Source organism: Lynx rufus, unplaced genomic scaffold, assembly GCF_022079265.1.
Source record: "Lynx rufus isolate CCGP_SWC_20201006 ecotype Redwood Valley unplaced genomic scaffold, mLynRuf1.p SCAF_3, whole genome shotgun sequence".
Lineage (NCBI taxonomy): Eukaryota > Metazoa > Chordata > Mammalia > Carnivora > Felidae > Lynx > Lynx rufus.
In genome coordinates this window covers 202468364-202485900 of record NW_025814845.1, presented here as the reverse complement: position 1 = coordinate 202485900, position 17537 = coordinate 202468364, and the positions used below count along the sequence as shown (strand labels likewise).

At 44.2% G+C, this 17537-nt stretch overlaps 1 protein-coding gene across 5 annotated transcripts in view; it reads left to right on the top strand.

Annotated features, from left to right (window-relative positions):
• Window positions 1-2909: 2909 nt before the first annotated feature.
• FBXO25 (F-box protein 25) overlaps window positions 2910-17537 on the top strand; it is a 54088-nt gene continuing 39460 nt past the window's right edge. For all 5 annotated transcript variants that reach the window (XM_047091492.1, XM_047091491.1, XM_047091490.1 and 2 more), the window contains exons 1-2: window positions 2910-3011; window positions 13724-13865. In XM_047091492.1, coding sequence (XP_046947448.1) covers window positions 13732-13865 — 134 coding nt within the window. In that variant the 5' untranslated portion in view covers window positions 2910-3011; window positions 13724-13731. The remainder of the gene's footprint in view (window positions 3012-13723; window positions 13866-17537) is intronic.

The window sequence follows — 17537 nt, the reverse complement described above, 5'->3', positions numbered from 1 at the left end:
GGAGACCCCCGTGAGCGGCTGTTTTCTTCACATGAGCCTCCCCGTTCTGATGTCTCACCTGTCCCATGCATTCCTGGCCACCAACGTAGTTTACAACCCTAAAATTCTCTAACCCTTATCTGAAGTATAGGGAGACTCAACACCAAGAGGAAATTTGAAACAAATACGCAAACAAAAAGATTGCCCGACCCTGTCTCCCGCCTCACTGCTGCTGCCCATTGGCTTCTGAAGTTCACAGTCCGTGTGACCTTCCAGTGCCCTCCTGGAGGCATCTCTGTCAGAGGGGGTTGTTCTTGCCCCTGGGTGTCCTTGTCATTTTGTACCTCCTTGTAGCCCTCATCCTCCATTTTCTGTGTATTTGCCACCCCTATATCTGCATTAAGTTGGGAGCTCTGGACAACTGATTTCATTTGTATTCGCGGCATCTCTCACGGCACCTAGCATGTAGCCTGCACGACCACACACTGGAGACACTAATTTATATTTTCCCCTACCGGTTCTCTATCAAGGTTAGAGGGTTTTGTTTTGGTGATTTGGTTTGGTGTACCTTCCCTCGGTATACTGTAGAAAGCTGAATTAGTCTCTATATGTTGCATGAAAACTCCACAAAATGAGTATTTCCGAGAGGGTAGAACAAGAAGAAAGACCATTCCCTGAGCCTTGCGGGGACTAAGTCAAGCTTGTGCCAAGAGGATCAGGGATGCTCACCCTGTTCTGAGCAGCATTTGGGGAGGTCAGGCAGATGGCTGTGTAGTGTACTTCCAGAAGCAGGGGCGTCAGTGTGTTGGCCCATCACCCCACTGCCCAGGGAGGTATGGAGGCACCCAGCACTGCCTGTGACCAGTGGCTGCCCCAGCTCTCTGCTAGGAGAGACCCCAACTTCGGGGAGGAACTGCAATGAGCTTAAATGTTCCCAAATCCTTACACGTTATCAGAATTGGGGTATTTTAAAGAAGAGAAATTTGATGTTTTCCCTCACCCAAATAGATAAGCTTGTTGGATAAATTGAATGCCTGTGCAGTCTTGGGGAAGTAGGCACCTCTTCTCAGGGTACGATTTCCCCACACTGAGCTTCCACCCCCTGGGTGACTCTTCCACGATCCCCAGCCACACCTCAACTTCATAGAAGCAATATTCCTTGCCCTTCTCCTGTTTTCTTCTCCACTGGTGGACTTTCCAGAGGGCAGTGCACATGCTTATCTTCTGTGAGCATAGAGTAAATGATGGGAGCAAAGTGTGCTGTCAGAGATATCTGTGGACCGGAATGAATCTGAACTTCTCTGTGGCCTCTCCTGCTGTTACTGTGTGGGGACTCCACCTTGTACTCCGTGGATTCCAGTTACTTTGCCTCCTGTCAGCCCACCAGTGGGATTCCTTCACAAGGAGTTATGTGGGTGTTGGCAAATTAGGCTAAACTTAATACTGTTCTTATGACCTCCATGGTGGTAATGGGTTTTGGCCTGGCAATATCTACCAAAATTTTATATCCAGTTATCCCTGATGCAACAATCCTAATTACAGTAATTTACTTGCAAATATGCCTCTACAAGTTTTAAAATAAACAGAAAAACCATACAGTTATTAATTGGGTATTATTTCTAATGGCAAAATATTGGAAAGAACCTAATGCCCATCCATATAGAAGATTTTAAACTATGCTATACCCAGGTAATGGAATAACTTGCAGCTGTGAAAGGGAGGGAGCGAGGGAGGGGTCAGGAGAGGGAAACGGGAAGGAGGGTGACAGTTCTGAACCATGGACATGTGGGGAATATTGCTGTCTTCGGTCCATACTCACTTTTTAAAGTTTGTTTGTTTATTGAGAGAGAGAGAAGGGGGGGGGAGAGGGAGAGAGAATCCCAAGCAGGCTCCACACTATGGGTCCAGAGCCTGATGCGGGTCTGGAACTCAGGAACTGAGTAGAAACCAAGAGTCCAAAGCTTAACTGACTGAGCCACCCAGGCACCCAGGGCCATAATCACTTTTACATTATTTTAAAACTGCATAGTCAAAGAATGCTACTGTAACAAGCACATCAAATAATTTACAAAAGTATTTTTCCAAGATCTGAATACCTAGTATATGCTTGCTGCAATGTGTTCCAAATATAAAAACATTTTATAAATACTAAAATCAAGTACCTATTTATTGCTCACTGTATGCCAGGCATGGTTTCAAGTGTTTTCTATTAAGTCATTTAATTCTTGTTTTACTTCTGGGAAAATGAGGCACAGGGTGGTGAAGCCTTACTCCTTGCCACAGCTCATCACTAGCCATTGCCGCCTGCAAGCCTCCGAAGTCTGGCTGGGACTCAGCTCAGCCACCTGACTCGCCGGCCTTCCCCTTTCCTCCCCTTCCACCAACACCAACGTTCTTGTTTAGTGATTGGAAAAGCCCACAGGTGCAAGAAGACCCTCCGGGGCGTCTCCACCCTTCCTGGAAGATCTCAAAACCGTAAATCGTCTATAAACCGAAAATGCTTGAGCCTTAAGCTTAAGTACAAACGGCACTGGCGCGCCAGAGGCTGGGGGCAAATGTAAAGTGCATTTCTGACATTGAGGCGTGTCCGGGAGAGCAGCGGTTGGAAACTGGAGCAGACAGCGGGTAGGTCCCGGGTACCCTCCGCGAACCGGTCCTCCCAGCCCCTCTCCGCTGCACCCTCAGGAGCGCGCACAGGAAGCACGCGCGCCCTCCCACGCGGGGACGCCGCGCCACGCCCGCGGGGGTCTGCAGCCCAGCTGTACCCACTGAGCACGCGCAGAAAGGCGGCGGCGGTGCCCACTGCGCACGCGCGCGGCTCGGCCTCGGGGAGCCGGGTAGCAACACGGCCACGCGGAGCCGCACCTGCCAATCAGCGCGGCCCGGGGCGGGGCTTCTTGTCAGCGCTCCCCAGTAGGCGGTGGACGACTTCCGGCAATAAACCTCCGCTCGGCCGTCAGGTGGGGACCGAGGGCGTCTGCGCTCCAGGTGGGGACGGCGATCCCCCCTCCCCCCAGCCCGCCCCGCGCCAGGTAGGGTTGGGGACCCTCGGCGCGCCGGGTGGGGAACAGAGGCGGTCCTCCCTTGCCCGCCGCCCACCCCGCACGCCCGCGATTCCGCCGCGCCCAGCGCTCCCCCGCTGGGGGCGCCTCCCTCGGGGTCTGCGCGTCCCCTGCCGCGTCCCCGCCTTCTCAGCTGTTCCTGGGGCTCCTCCGTGTCTTGGAGCCGGTGGCCCCGTGCCCCGAGCCTCTCCTCCCAGAGATACCCCCTGCTCCCTGCGCTCCTTATCCGCACCGCACCTGCTGCGCGGTCTTGGGTCCCCTGCCCTCGTCTACACCGCGCCGCACCTGCTGCGCGGTCCTCGGTCCCCTGTCCTCGTCCGTGGCTCTGGCATCCTCCCAGTGCCTGACTCCCTGCGCTCTCAGCTGACGCCTGGGCTTTGCGTCCTCCTCTTCACTGTGAACTCCGTTTGGACCCTTCCTGCTGGATTCCACTGCTCTCTGTGGGCCTATTCAGACTCTGAAAACTCACGCATCTGAAGAATCCGTTCTTTCCTTTTTTTTTTTTAAACTTGTTTTATTTTTTTATTTTTTAAAAACTACATCTAAATGAGTTAGCATATAGTGCCACGATTTCAGGAGTAGATTCCGTAGTGCCCCTTACCCGTTTAGCCCATCCCCCCTCCCACGAACCTTCCAGCAGCCCTCAATTTGTTCTCCATATTTATGAGTCTCTTCTGTTTTGTCCCCTTCCCTGTTTTATTTTTTTCCTTTCCCTTGTGTTCATCTGTTTTGTCTCTTAAAGTCCATATGAGTGAAGTCATATGATTTTTGTCTTTCTCTGACTAATTTCACTTAGCATAATACCTTCCGGTTCCATCCACATAGTTGCAAATGACAAGATTTCATTCTTTTTGATTGCCGGGTAATACTCCATTGTATATATCTACCACATCTTCTTTATCCATTCATCCATCAATGGACATCTGGGCTCTTTCCATACTTTGGCTATTGTTGATAGTGCTGCTATAAACATGGGGGTGCATGCGTCCCTTCGAAACAGCACACCGGTATCCCATGGATAGATGCCTAGTCGTGCCATTGCTGGGTCGGAGGGTAGTTCTATTTTTAGTTTTTTGAGAAACCTCCATACTGTTTTCCAGAGTGGCCGCACCAGCTTGCATTCCCACCAGCAATGCAAAAGAGATCCTCTTTCCACATCCTCACCAACATGTGTTGCTGCCTGAGTTGTTAATGTTAGCCATTCTGACAGGTGTGAGGTGGTATCTCTTTGTGGTTTTGATTTGTATTTCCCTGATGATGAGTGATGTTGAGCATTTTTTTCATGTGTCGGTTGGCCATCTGGATGTCTTCTTTGGAGAAGTGTCTATTCATGTCTTTTGCCCGTTTCTTCCCAGGATTGTTTGTTCTCTGGATGCTGAGTTTGATAAGTTCTTTGTAGATTTTGGATACTAACCCTTTATCTGATATGCCATTTGCAAAATCTCTTCCCATTCTGTCGGTTGCCTTTTAGTTTTGCTAATTGTTTCCTTCACTGTGCAGAAGCTTTTTATTTTGATGAGGTCCCAGTAGTTCATTTTTGCTTTTGTTTCCCTTGCCCCTGGAGATGTGTTGAGTAAGGAGTTGCTGTGGCCAAGATCAAAGAGGTTTTTGCCTGCTTTCTCCTTGAGGATTTTGATGGCTTCCTGTCTGACATTGAGGTCTTTCATCCATTTTGAGTTTATTTTTGTGTATGGTGTAAGGAAGTGGTCCAGGTTCATTCTTCTGCATGTCGCTGTCCAGTGTTCCCAGCACCACTTGCTGAAGAGACTGCCTTTATTCCATTGGATATTCTTTCCTGCTTTGTCAAAGGTTAGTTGGCCATACGCTTGTGGGTCCATTTCTGGGTTCTCTATTCTGTTCCATTGATCTGAGTGTCTGTTCTTTTTTTTTTTTTAATTTTTTTTTTCAACGTTTATTTATTTTTGGGACAGAGAGAGACAGAGCATGAACGGGGGAGGGGCAGAGAGAGAGGGAGACACAGCATCGGAAACAGGTTCCAGGCTCTGAGCCATCAGCCCAGAGCCCGACGCGGGGCTCGAACCCACGGACCGCGAGATCGTGACCTGGCTGAAGTCGGACGCTTAACCGACTGCGCCACCCAGGCGCCCCACTGAGTGTCTGTTCTTGTGCCAGTCCCATACTGTCTTGATGATGACGGCTTTGTAGTATAGCTTGAAGTCTGGGATTGTGATGCCTCCTGCTTTGGTTTTCTTTTTCAAGATTACTTTGGCTATTCGGGGGCTTTTCTGGTTCCATACAAATTTTAGGATTATTTGTTCTAGCTCTATGAAGAATGCTGGTGTTATTTTGGTAGGGATTGCATTGAATATGTAGGTTGCCTTGGATAGTATCGACCTTTTAACAATATTTGTTCTATCCAGGAGCATGGAATCTTTTTCCATTTTTTTGTGTCTTCTTTAATTTCTTTCATATGCTTTCTATAGTTCTCAGCATATGGACTTTTCACCTCTTTGGTTGGATTTATTCCTAGGTATTTTATGGTTTTTTGTGCAACTGTAAATGGGATCCATTCCTTGATTTCTCTTTCTGTCATTTCATTGTTGGTGTATAGGAATGCAACTGATTTCTGTGCATTGATTGTATATCCTGCAACTTTGCCGAATTCGTGAATCAATTCTAGCAGTTTTTTGGTGGTATCTTTTGGGTTTTCCATATAGAGTACCATGTCACCTGTGAAGAGTGCAAGTTTGACTTCCTTCTGGCTGAATTGGATGCCTTTTATTTCTTTGTGTTGTCTGATTGCAGAGGCTAAGACTTCCAATACTATGTTGAATAACAGTGGCGAGAGTGGACATCCCTGTCTTGTTCCTGACCTTAGGGGGAAAGCTCTGTTTTTCCCCATTGAGGATGATATTAGTGTTGGGTTGTTCATGTATGGCTTTTGTGATCTGAAGGTATGCTCCTTCTATCCCTACTTTCTTGAGGGTTTTTATCAAGAAAGGATGCTGTATTTTGTCAAATGCTTTCTTTGCATCTATTGAGAGGATCATATGGTTCTTGTCTTTTCTTTTATTGATGTGATGAATTGCGTTGTTTTGCAGATATTGAACCAGCCCTGCATCCCAGGTAGAAATCCCACTTGGTCGTGGTGAAATATTTTTTTAATGTATTGTTGGATCTGGTTGGCTAATATCTTGTTGAGGATTTTTGCATCCATGTTCATCAGGGAAATTGGTCTATTGTCTTTTTAGTGGGGTCTCTGTCTGGTTTTGGAATCAAGGTAATGCTGGCTTCATAGAAAGAGTTTGGAAGTTTTCCTTCCATTTCTAATTTTTGGAACACCTTCAAGAGAATAGGTGTTAGCTCTTCCTTAAATGTTTGGTAGAATTCCCCTGGAAAGCCATCCAGCCCTGGACTCTTGTTTTTTGGCAGATTTTTGATTACTAATTTGATTTCCTTACTGGTTATGGGTCTGTTCAAATTTTCTATTTCCTCCTGTTTCAGTTTTGGTAGTGTATATGTTTCTGGGAATTTGTCTGTTTCTTCCAGATTGCCCATTTTATTGGCATATAATTGCTCATAATATTCTCTTATTATTGTTTTTATTTCTGCTGTGTTGGTTGTGATCTCTCCTCTTTCATTCTTGATTTTATTTATTTGGGTCCTTTCCTTTTTCTTCTTGATCAAAGTGGCTAGTGGTTTATCAATTTTGTTAATTCTTTCAAAGAACCAGCTTCTGGTTTCATTGATCTGTTCTACTGGTTTTTTTTTTGTTTGTTTGTTTGTTTTTTTTGGCTTCGATAGCATTAATTTTTGCTCTAATCTTTATTATTTCCTGTCTTCTGCTGGTTTTGGGTTTTATTTGCTGTTCTTTTTCTAGCTCCTTAAGGCATAAGGTTAGTTTGTGTATCTGAGATCTTTCTTCCTTCTTTAGGAAGGCCTGGATTGCTCTATACTTTCCTCTTATGACCGCCTTTGCTGTGTCCCAGAGGTTTCGGGTTGTGGTGTTGTTTCATTGACTTCCATATGCTTTTTAATTTCCTCTTTAACTTCTTGGTTCGCCCATTCATTCTTTAGTAGGATGTTCTTAAGAATCTGTTCTTTTCTCTGGAAACCCTTATTTCTTGCCTTTTCCAAATCTGTAACCTCCATCCCTAATCAGAATACACGTTTTCACATTCTTTCCTAAGAATTCATACTCCTCTTCCTTTTTAGTTTCCCTCTTTATTTCCTGGTCTCTTTTCCTTGGAAGCCTCTGTGATCCTCACTCAGGCCTTGTTACAGGAAATCCCATTTCTGGTTCTCAATCCACCACTCACCATCTCTTGCGGTTCTTTCGGCATCAAGTTCTTCCATGCTTGTAAGCCGTGTTCATGTTTGGCTCTGAATTACTTGGAAGTCTTGTAAGGATAAGAAAGTAGTGAAAGAGATCAAGAGCTTGTGAAATTGAGGACCAGTCTTTCTTGACGCAGAACAATGGAAGTTACTCAAAATTTATGTTAAGACATAAGAAATAAGGGGAAAAGAAACTCGTTTGCCAGCTGTTTTCCTTGACTGTGGAACTGCCTTGCTATTATCTGTGATTTTCTTATCTGAATATAGTATGTGTAGCATTGCCTCGAGCTCTGCACAGAACAGCTTTCACTGTCTGGGGGATGAACTTAATAAGGGCTGTGAGTACCCGTTCCTGTGGTTTCTTTTCACCTAACTTAAGACAAACAGTGAAGTACATGTAGCCTTTTACAAGGCTGGCATGTTTTCCTGAGTGTTTTTATATTTAGATCAGTCATTACTTTTGCATACAGCGCCAGATATGATCTATATAAGGTAACAGTAAAAAAAAAAAAAAAAAAAAAAAAAAGAAAAAAACACAGTTTTATGACCTTTGTTTTCACAGGGTGCTCATGAATTGCTGTTACAAACGTGCAGGGATATGGGGTGCTTGGTGGCTCAGTCGGTTGAGCGTCCGGCTTCAGCTCAGGTCATGATCTCATGGTTTGTGAGTTTGAGCCCTGCGTCGGGCTCTGTGCTGACAGCTCAGAGCCTGGAGCCTGCTTTGGATTCTGTGTCTTCCTCTCTCTCTGCCCCTCCCCTGCTCGCGCGCGTGCATGCGCGCGCGCTCTCTCTCTTTCTCTCTCTCTCTCAAAAATAAACAAACATTAAAAAAAACTTTTTTATAAACATGCAGGCATAGAGCATAGACCGTGGAATGATACTGTAGGAATGTAACTCCCAGCTCTGCCAGATGTTGTGCCTCAGTTTCTTCATCTGTAAAATGGAGAATTAAGCCTGTAAAAGGGGGGATGGCAACATTTTCTATCTTTTAGGGCAGTGTGAGGGCTGAGATAATACAGGTAAGTTGATCATAAGAATGCCTAACTCATACTAAGATCTAATACACATTGCTATTGTATCATTAGTTAAGAAAAGGAAAATGCTTGGAGGAAGACCTTTCTGGGTTTGACCTGCCTCCCATGTTGGGAGTTTCCACCCGCACGCCCTGCTGTGTGCAGTAGAGATGAAGTGAAGATTTTTGAGGGTTCAGCCCCTATGTTCTCTGACATCCGTTAGCATGACCTGTGCATAAAATTTCAAATTGTACCAGCTACTTCACGACAGAGTAGCCCCCTCTGAGTAGCTGCTCTTACGTGCTTAATAATTTTCAGGAGTAAGTTTTGCTTTTATTTTTGTGTTTGAAATTTTTCAAAACAAATGTGATTGTAGTTAAAATTTATTAACTATTTATTAAAATAAATAATAAATAAATAAAATAATAAATAATATATAATAATAATAATAAAAATAATAAAATAAATAATAAAACTTATTAATTATTTATTAAGGTGTAGCAATTCAGGTCTTTAGCAAGGCAGATAAATATATTTCCGTCTAAAGTGATGGGTTCATCATTCCAGAAGTTTAGTAGTAGTTCTGACCTGCAAATGTGGATGGCTCAGGTTGGGAGCAGTTTTGAAAACTTGGCACCAGACCTTTCACATTGCTTCTTGTCCATTTTGCTTCTTGCCTTTCCCTGATGGCTTTTTGTTGTTTCTAGTAAGTCTTCTTCCAGAGTCTGCTTTAGTTCATGAACTGTATAGGATTACACCTTAAAATGAAGCTTCAGGGGCGCCTGGGTGGCTCAGTCGGTTGAGCGCCGACTTCGGCTCAGGTCACGATCTCGCGGTCCGTGAGTTCGAGCCCCGCATCGGGCCCCTGTGCTGACAGCTCAGAGCCCAGAGCCTGTTTCAGATTCTGTGTCTCCCTCTCGCTGACCCTCCCCCGTTCATGCTCTGTCTCTCTCTGTCTCAAAAATAAATAAATAAACGTTAAAAAAAAAAAAAATGAAGCTTCATTGTCACCCAAAGAAGATAATATGTCAAATCTCTGGAATCCTCATGTCTACAGCAGAACAAATCTTTTCCTCGGTGTGGAAAATAAAAACCTTGGAAATGTACTATTTTTTAAAAATGTTTTATTTTTGAGAGAGCACCAGTGGAGGAGGGGCAGAGAGAGGGACAGGGAATCTGAAGCAGGCTCCACACCGTCAGCAGTGAGCCCAATGTAGGGCTTGAACTCACGAACCACGAGATCACGATGTGAGCCGAAGTCTGCCGCTCAACCGACTGAGCCACCCAGGCGCCCCAGAAATGTACTGTTTTTTATGTAGCTGCATTTCATTCCTTCCAATCCCTGTAAGTATAAACACCTACATGTGAAATATTCAGGCTAACCATTCATTGCTCACAGAGGTAGTCGTAAAAGAGTTGATTATCTTACTTGAAATACTAAGCTGACTCTTTACACTGAAAACTTTGGTTAAACGTCATAGAAGTTGCTTTTGAGGCCTGAATAGAAGTGTATTAAGTGGTGAGTGGGCCTAGTGCCCGACTAGACAAGTACAACGTGCGTCATCATCTTTTAAGAAAGTGTGTTAGTGGAGGTGTCGGCAGAGCTGTCTCTTGCTTGATTACTTGTGCTTTCCGCTTCCACCCTCCCGTTCCGTCTTCTCCACAGACCCAGGCAGATCATTCTCAGAACAACACTGCTCACATCACCACATTGCCCAAAAACTTTTATTTGGAGAATAAAGTCTAAACACCTTTGATATTCAAGGCTTCTGAACACCTTTCCACCCTACCTACCAGCCTTCCCAAAGATTTCTCTCCTAGCCGACCTGTTCTGTTCACTATTCTGAAAGGTGTCACTTGTATTCCCATCTTCGTTTCTTTTTGCCCACCATTTCTGGGATTGGTATTTTTCCCTAGTCTCTCCACTTAAGATCTAACCATGGGCTTTAAGGCCAAGATCATGTCCTAGTTTTTCTTTAGAGGTCCTAGATGGCTGGATTTTTACTTTGAATTTCTTTTAGTTATTCTCTCACTCAGTACATACATACACATTTTTTTATGTTTTTAAAATATATTTCCATACATTGTGTGTTTTCTCACTTGCATTGTCTTTTTATTTTTTAATGTTTATTTGTTTTTAAGAGAGAGAGCGTGTGCGTGTGAGTGGGGAAGGGGCAAGAGAGGGAGACACAGGATCTGAAGCAGGACCCAGATGCTCCCATTTATTTATTTTTTTAAATGTTTACTTTTGAAAGAAAGAGTGGGGTAAGGGCAGAGAGGGGGTGGGGGACAGAGGATCTGAAGCAGGCTCTGTGCACAGAGCCTGATGTGGGGCCTGAACTCACAAACTGTGAGATCATGACCTGAGCCGACTGAGCCACCCAGGCACCCCTATATTTGGTCTGTTTAGCAGTATTCTGCATGGTTGCCAGTTTTTTTAAACACGGATTTTTCCAAATCTGTTGATAACGAGAGATCTCAGAGATGGTCCTCGTACACATTGTTCCCTCGTGTGTGTCTTATGAGACTAAACTGTTTCAGAGCATCTTGCCTTCTTGGGTTAGGAGTGTTCTCTGGACTACATCTGAAGCTTCATGAAAATTTAGAAAATCATTGTATACTATTGGAGACGATTCTCGTTAACTGAATTGACTAGACATGGGTGGTAGCTTTTGCATTTTAGGGTAGTTGGTAGCTTGAAACAAGTCTGCAAGATGATGCTTACCAAAATAGTGCTGGTATTTAAATAGGGATATTTAAGTACTTTCTAAAGTAAGAATTTAAGTGAATGAATGTGTGACTATAAAAGATGTGTTCTTGCTGGAAACTCAAGTTGAGTGGGGTTTTGAGATCCTCTCGGTATACAAGAACATTTCATATGCCATTTAGGGAAATGAGCATGTAGAATTGACCCAGCAATGTTGCTGAAGACTTGGACTTTCCTTTTTTTGTCTCTTCTAAGGCAGTATCAAAGTCTATCTAGTAGCCTGGTTTTTGTTAGTTACAATATAGTTGGGAGATTATATTTGAAAAACTTTTATCACTCAGGTACTCTGTGTTAGAAATACTGTACATTAGAGAAATGCTCCAAGTCTACTTTGGACCTGAGATTAATATAATACATTATTCTATTGAAACTATTTTTGGTTGAGCTATCAGTTATGTTTTTGTAGCTAAATTCAATATACACTTTTGAATATTTACCATACTAGCTTATTAATAATGTTTTCCTTTCTGCCAGTCATTTGAAATACATTCTTCTCTTGACTTCCTGCTCCCTACCGCCTACCTCTTAGGCTCTTCCTTTTCAATTTCCTTTCTTGGCTCATCTTTATCTGCTTGTCTCTTAAATGTCATTGTCCCTTAGAGTTTTTCCCTTGCCTCTGTTTTTTTCCCACTGCTATTCTCTGTGGGGGAAACATCCCTAGGTGTCATTCCATAGGTATTATTCCTATGGCTTTGATGACTACCTGAATGCTGACGGTTTTCCTATTGTGTTCTCCAGCCTTATTGTCTCTTCTGAGCGATGGATCTGTATATGCGTCCGTTCAGTGTTTGTTGAGCTCCCTTGCGTGCCTGGCATTGTTAAAAAAAAAATGCACTTACCTGTCACGCACAAATACCTGTATTTAATTGTCTGGAATGAAGCCAAGCACTTGTATTTTCTAAAAGCTTCTAAGACTGTCAGGTTAATGCACAGTGAGGGTTGAGAAGCACTGAGCCACAGGAAGGCAGGTCCGGGCAATGGAAGAGCTAGTATTTGAGCTCTTTTTGTCACCAAGTTATAAAGTTGTTTATTTTGAGAGAGCCAGCAGGGGAGGGGCAGAAAGAGAGAGAATCCCAAGCAGGCTCCATGCTGTCAGCATAGAGCCCAGTGTGGGACTCAAACTTAGGAACTGTGGAATCATGACCTGAGCCGAAACCAGGAGTCGGACACTTAACCAACTGAGCCACCGAGGTGCCCTGAAGGTCATGATTTTTATACCTGGGTCCTTATACGCGGATTCTAGTATAGTGCTGTCCTGTCGCCACGGACTCAGTAGATCTGACAGGCCTGTCCAAAACTGAAATTAACGTCTCTTCTTTTTTTATTCCTTATCTCAGAGGCAGGTTCAACAAACTCAAATCTGTCTCTCTGACTTCCCCTCACACGTGCAGCCAGCCTGGGGTTGCTCCGTGCCCCACGGGCCTCTCCCGGGCATAGCTGAGCGTGTGGTAGCTGGTCCCCTTAGCGTCAGAGAGCAAGACAAACAAGGCCTTGATTGCTGGTGACCCTGCCTCCTAAGTGCTTCTAGCATCTGTGTCTTCTGCAGCCCTACTCTTGCACCTCGTAAAGGCTTGTATTCCACAGCTGCCAGTCCTAACTCTTCTTCCCGCCACGTGTCCCCGACCTCCGTCCTCACAGTGGGACCCTGAGGCTTTTGTAACACTTGGGTCTAATCGAATCGTGTACCTGCGGAAGTTCCTTTCTCGGCCCCTCGCTGCCCTTGCAGGAAAGTCCAGTCCTCTGACTTGGGCACTGCTCCAGTCTCCCTTCTCACAGCTCCCTGTGCTTGCTGTCCTACTGTGAGCTGCAACCAGGTTGACGCACAGACAGCGCTGAACACAAATATGTCTCGTGTTACGTTGCTTCTAATTCTGGTGGAGAGAGTTTTTCTGTTTGCTGTAATGCTCCTGTTCTTCCTCACTCCTTGACTCCTACTTGTTCTCCAGGTCCCAGCTGAGATGGCCCCTCAGGTAAACCTTTCCTGACAGATGCAATGTTGGGCTAGTGCGTCCACCAATACGTAGCCCTTCTTATCATTTTGGTGCAACTGAGGTACTGTATCCTCTTTGCTCCCCTGTGTCTAGCCAGCATTTAAGGCACATGCAGACATTTAAATATTAAGAGCTTTATTCTTTAGAATCAATGAATGTTCTCAGGGCGCCTGGGTGGCTCAAGTTGGTCAAGCATCCTGACTCTTCATATCAACTCAAGTCATGATCTTCGATTTGTGACATCAAGCCCTGTGTTACACAGCACAAAGCCTGCTTGGGATTCTCTCTTTCTCTCTCTCTCTCTGTCCCTCCCCTCTGCTCTTTCAAAATAAACATTTTTTAAAAATGAGGGGCACCTGGGTGGCTCAGTTGGTTGAGCATCTGACTTCAGCTTCAGGTCATGATCTCACAGTTCGTGGGTTCGAGCCCCGCACTGACAGCTCAGAGCCTGGATCCTGCCTCTGATTCTGTCTCTCTCGCTCTCTGCCCCTCCCCCGCTTGTGCGCACGTGTGTGTGCACACGTTCTCTTTCTCAAAGATAAACATTAAAACAAATGTTCTGAATGAAAGGAAACTTGCTAATTACATAAATTCTTAACATAAATTCTTTTACAGGGGGAACTATGCCATTTTTGGGTCAGGACTGGAGATCTCCTGGATGGAGCTGGATTAAAACAGAAGATGGATGGAAGAGATGTGAATCCTGGAGTCGGGAACTTGAGAGAGAGAATAACCAGCGCAACCTGAGTCACAGCATGTAAGTTACAGCAGAACCACGCCATCTGCCTGCCTAACATTTATGGTTTCTATTTTTGAAGTCCCAGAAAAGCTCCATAACTTGTACTCTGGCTGAGTTTGCCCAGACACACAGTAGACTGTGTAGTGCCCACCAACAGGTGCTGCTCTCTTCTATGTAAACCAGGTAACCTTTACAGTAATCTGAGGAAACGGGATTACCATCGACCCCACAGTATAGCTGAGGAGCTCAGGAAATGAAGATACGGTCTTGGCAGCATGTAGCCGAGACTCCTGATGACAGTGGCTTGCACAAGACAGGAAGTCTGTTTCTCTCCCTGGAAATCCTGAGTTGGTGTAGTGACTCTGCTCAGGGATGGAAAGACATTCTGTGCTGGTGCTCTGCTGGCCCTTCTGCACAGTCGAAGGGGGCGTATCGCCCACGGTCCAGTCAGCAGGGCAGGAGAGGAGCAGGACACGTGTGTCACATTTGCTCACATCTTGGCTGGAGCATGAGATGCATGGGAACTAGGGGGCGTGGTCTCTCTGATGCACAGCTGTGTGTTCAGATAAACCTCAGAGATGGTGTGAACACGGAAGCGGGGATGGTGACTGGCAGTCTCTACCACAAATGCTATTTGAACATCCGAAGGATTAGGAAGATCTCCGGGCTTCTTCCTTCAAGGTGTTACGGATCTAGTAATTGATTTTACTGTATATATTTTTTAAAAATTGTTTTTAATGTTTGTTTTTGAGAGAAGAGACAGAGCGTGAGTGGGGGAGGGGCAGGGAGAGAGGGAGACACAATCCAAAGCAGGCTCCAGGCTCTGAGATGTCAGCACAGAACCCGATGCCGGGCTCGAACCCACAAACCGCAAGATCATGACCTGACCTGAATTCGGACACTCAACCAACTGAGTCACCCAGCCACCTCAGTTTCACTGTATATTTTAATTTTGCATTTGCATAATTACCAACTCTGTATTTTTAACAGGGAGGACATCTGATTTTCATTTTTAAGAAATCATTTTATTATTTTTTTCATCATGAGACGTGTACTCATTAATCCCTATCCCCTATTTCACCCATGGCCCACCTATCTCCCCCTCTGGTGACCATGAGTTTGTTCTTTATAGTTAAGAGTCTGTTTCTTAGCTTTGCCACTTTTTTTTCCCCTTGCTCATCTTTGTTTCTTAAATTCCACATGTGAATGAAGTCATTTGGTATTTGTCTTTGACTTATTTTGCTCAGCATAATGTACTCTAGCTCCATCCACGTCATTGAAAATGGCAAGATTTCATTCTTTTTATGGCTGAGTGATATTCTGTTCACTTCTCCTTCATCCATCCATTGGTCAGTGGACACTTGGGCTGCTTCCATATCTTGGCTCTTGTAACTAATGCTACCATAAACAAAGGGTGCATGTATCCCTGTGAGTTCGTGCTTTTATATTTTTTGGTAAATACCCAGTAATGCAATTGCTGGGTTGTAGGGTAGTTCTATTTTTAACTTTTTGAGGAACCTCCATAGCGTTTTCCAGAGTGGCTGCACCAGTTTTCATTCCCAGCAGCAGTGCACGAGGGCTCCCCTTTCTCTGCATCCTTAACCGCGCTTGTTCTTTCTGGTGTTGTTGATCTTAACTGTTCTGACAGGTGTGTGAGGTGATATCTCATTGTGGTTTTGATTTGCATTTTTCTGATGATGAGCGATGTTGAGCATCTTTTCATGTGTCTGTGGGTCATTTGTATGCTTTCTTTGGAGAAACGTTTTCTGCCCATTTTTTAATTGTTTTTTGGGGTATTGAGTTTTATAAGTTCTTTATGTACTTTGGATACTAATCCTTTATCGGATATGTCATTTGCAAATATCTTTTCCTGTTCTGTATGTTGTCTTTTAGTTTTGCTGATTGTTTCCTTTGCCATAGAGAAGCTTTTTATTTTGATGTAGTCCCAATAGTTTATTTTTTACTTCAGCCTGTCTGATTTTCTGACAGAAATGTAGTGCTTTAGATTAGAGACTGGTTTGCAGTATTTGACTATATTCAAGTTATAGGATATATTTCAGATTATAATTATAGTAAAGATAACATGTATATATTGTGGCATTTCTCTTCCATTCTGAATTTTATTTAATATTGATGAATGTAAATTTTATATAAGATTGGTAATTATGCATGCTATCAGTATTAGATAATGTCACACAGCTGTGAATTTTCAGTTATTTTTTTGTCTTCCGGTTTTCGTAGCAAATTATTTAAATACAAGGTTGGTTGAATACATGTGGAAATGGTTGATGTCTGCATGGACTCCTCATGACCTACTGTTAAACATGGAGACTCCAGAAGTCACCATTTTAGGATGGATAAAGAGTCTGGGAAATGTCAGGTGTGAAATACGATGTTACTGCCACTTCTGCTCTAAGGAATTTGCATGAGTTTGTCTTTTCTTCCTTGTGTATTTTTCCCCACACATTCCCACACATTTTTCTGTATACACACAAAATTAGCGAAAATCCACTCAAGCTATGTTTTCTTTGCATGATAAACTCTGTTTCCACCTGTCTCCCTCACCCTCTTCCCTGTAAACTCTCCCCTCATCCACTCCCTTTCAAACTTCATTTAAAAATCCTTTGAAATAGTAAGCTTTGCTGACCGATGCTTCTCTGCGCCATCGAAACCTATCCAGTTGTGCTTATTGAGACAGGGCTTTATTCGTTGGGTGAAGTGAAGGCGGAATGAGTTAACTGTCTGTCCTTTACACCTTCTGGTTGCCCTTTTTCCCACTCTTTTTTGTTGTTCTCCTCCTTTTGCCCATTTCCACAAAAATGCACATCCTAACCTATGGGGAGAGGCCACAGATGACCCAGAACTATATAGCCAGTGTCTGATATTTTTCTTGCCCTGGAAGAAAAAGCAATTTAACTTTGAACTAAAATTTACAGAAAATAAAACCATATGTAACCACCATTTCAAATTGCTGAGGAAAATTACCTCTTCCTCTGAACATCTGTGAGAAACAGCATTCCCAATTCTTTGGTTGAAGATGGGCTTTCTAAAGCTAGTAAAAATAATTTACACACTCAAGATTCTAACCAGCTTTGTAAAATGTTTTATAATGGGCATGAGAATACAAGACCTTTAAATATCCCCTTGCTCTCTTTTGCCTCATTTTAGGATTAAAAGTTGAGCATGTAGGTAAGAAATTACATGGTTCAACAGGGTTAATTCAGGTAGGGCTGACCCATTCATACTTTGAATCCTGACTAAGCTGCTTTTTCAAGCAACATTCGTGATACTGTGGAGGTTGATGATGGAGTGAACATTCACCTCTATTTTGCACGCCTCATTCTTCCCTTAAAAGATGTGTGGAGCGTACAGAGTCTTGTACGGCAGAGCACGGTTTGATACGTGGGTACTTCATCTTGCACCCTCCTGGGGAGGTTTCTTCACTCCCCTGTAGATGCACAAGAGAGGGTGGGTGGGCTGGGCCACACAGTGACGACGGGATACCCAGTTCGGGATTCTAGTGGAGGGAGGATGCGCATGTGCCCAGGGCAGTGTCCGTGCAGTCGGATGGTGGGGAACATGGTCAACAAGATAGTAGGCAACAGACTGGATGAGGAGAAAAGGGAGCAGCCCCCAGATACACCGTGAGCCTTTGGCTTGGGGAGAACCATACTAAGTCCTCATCTGGCT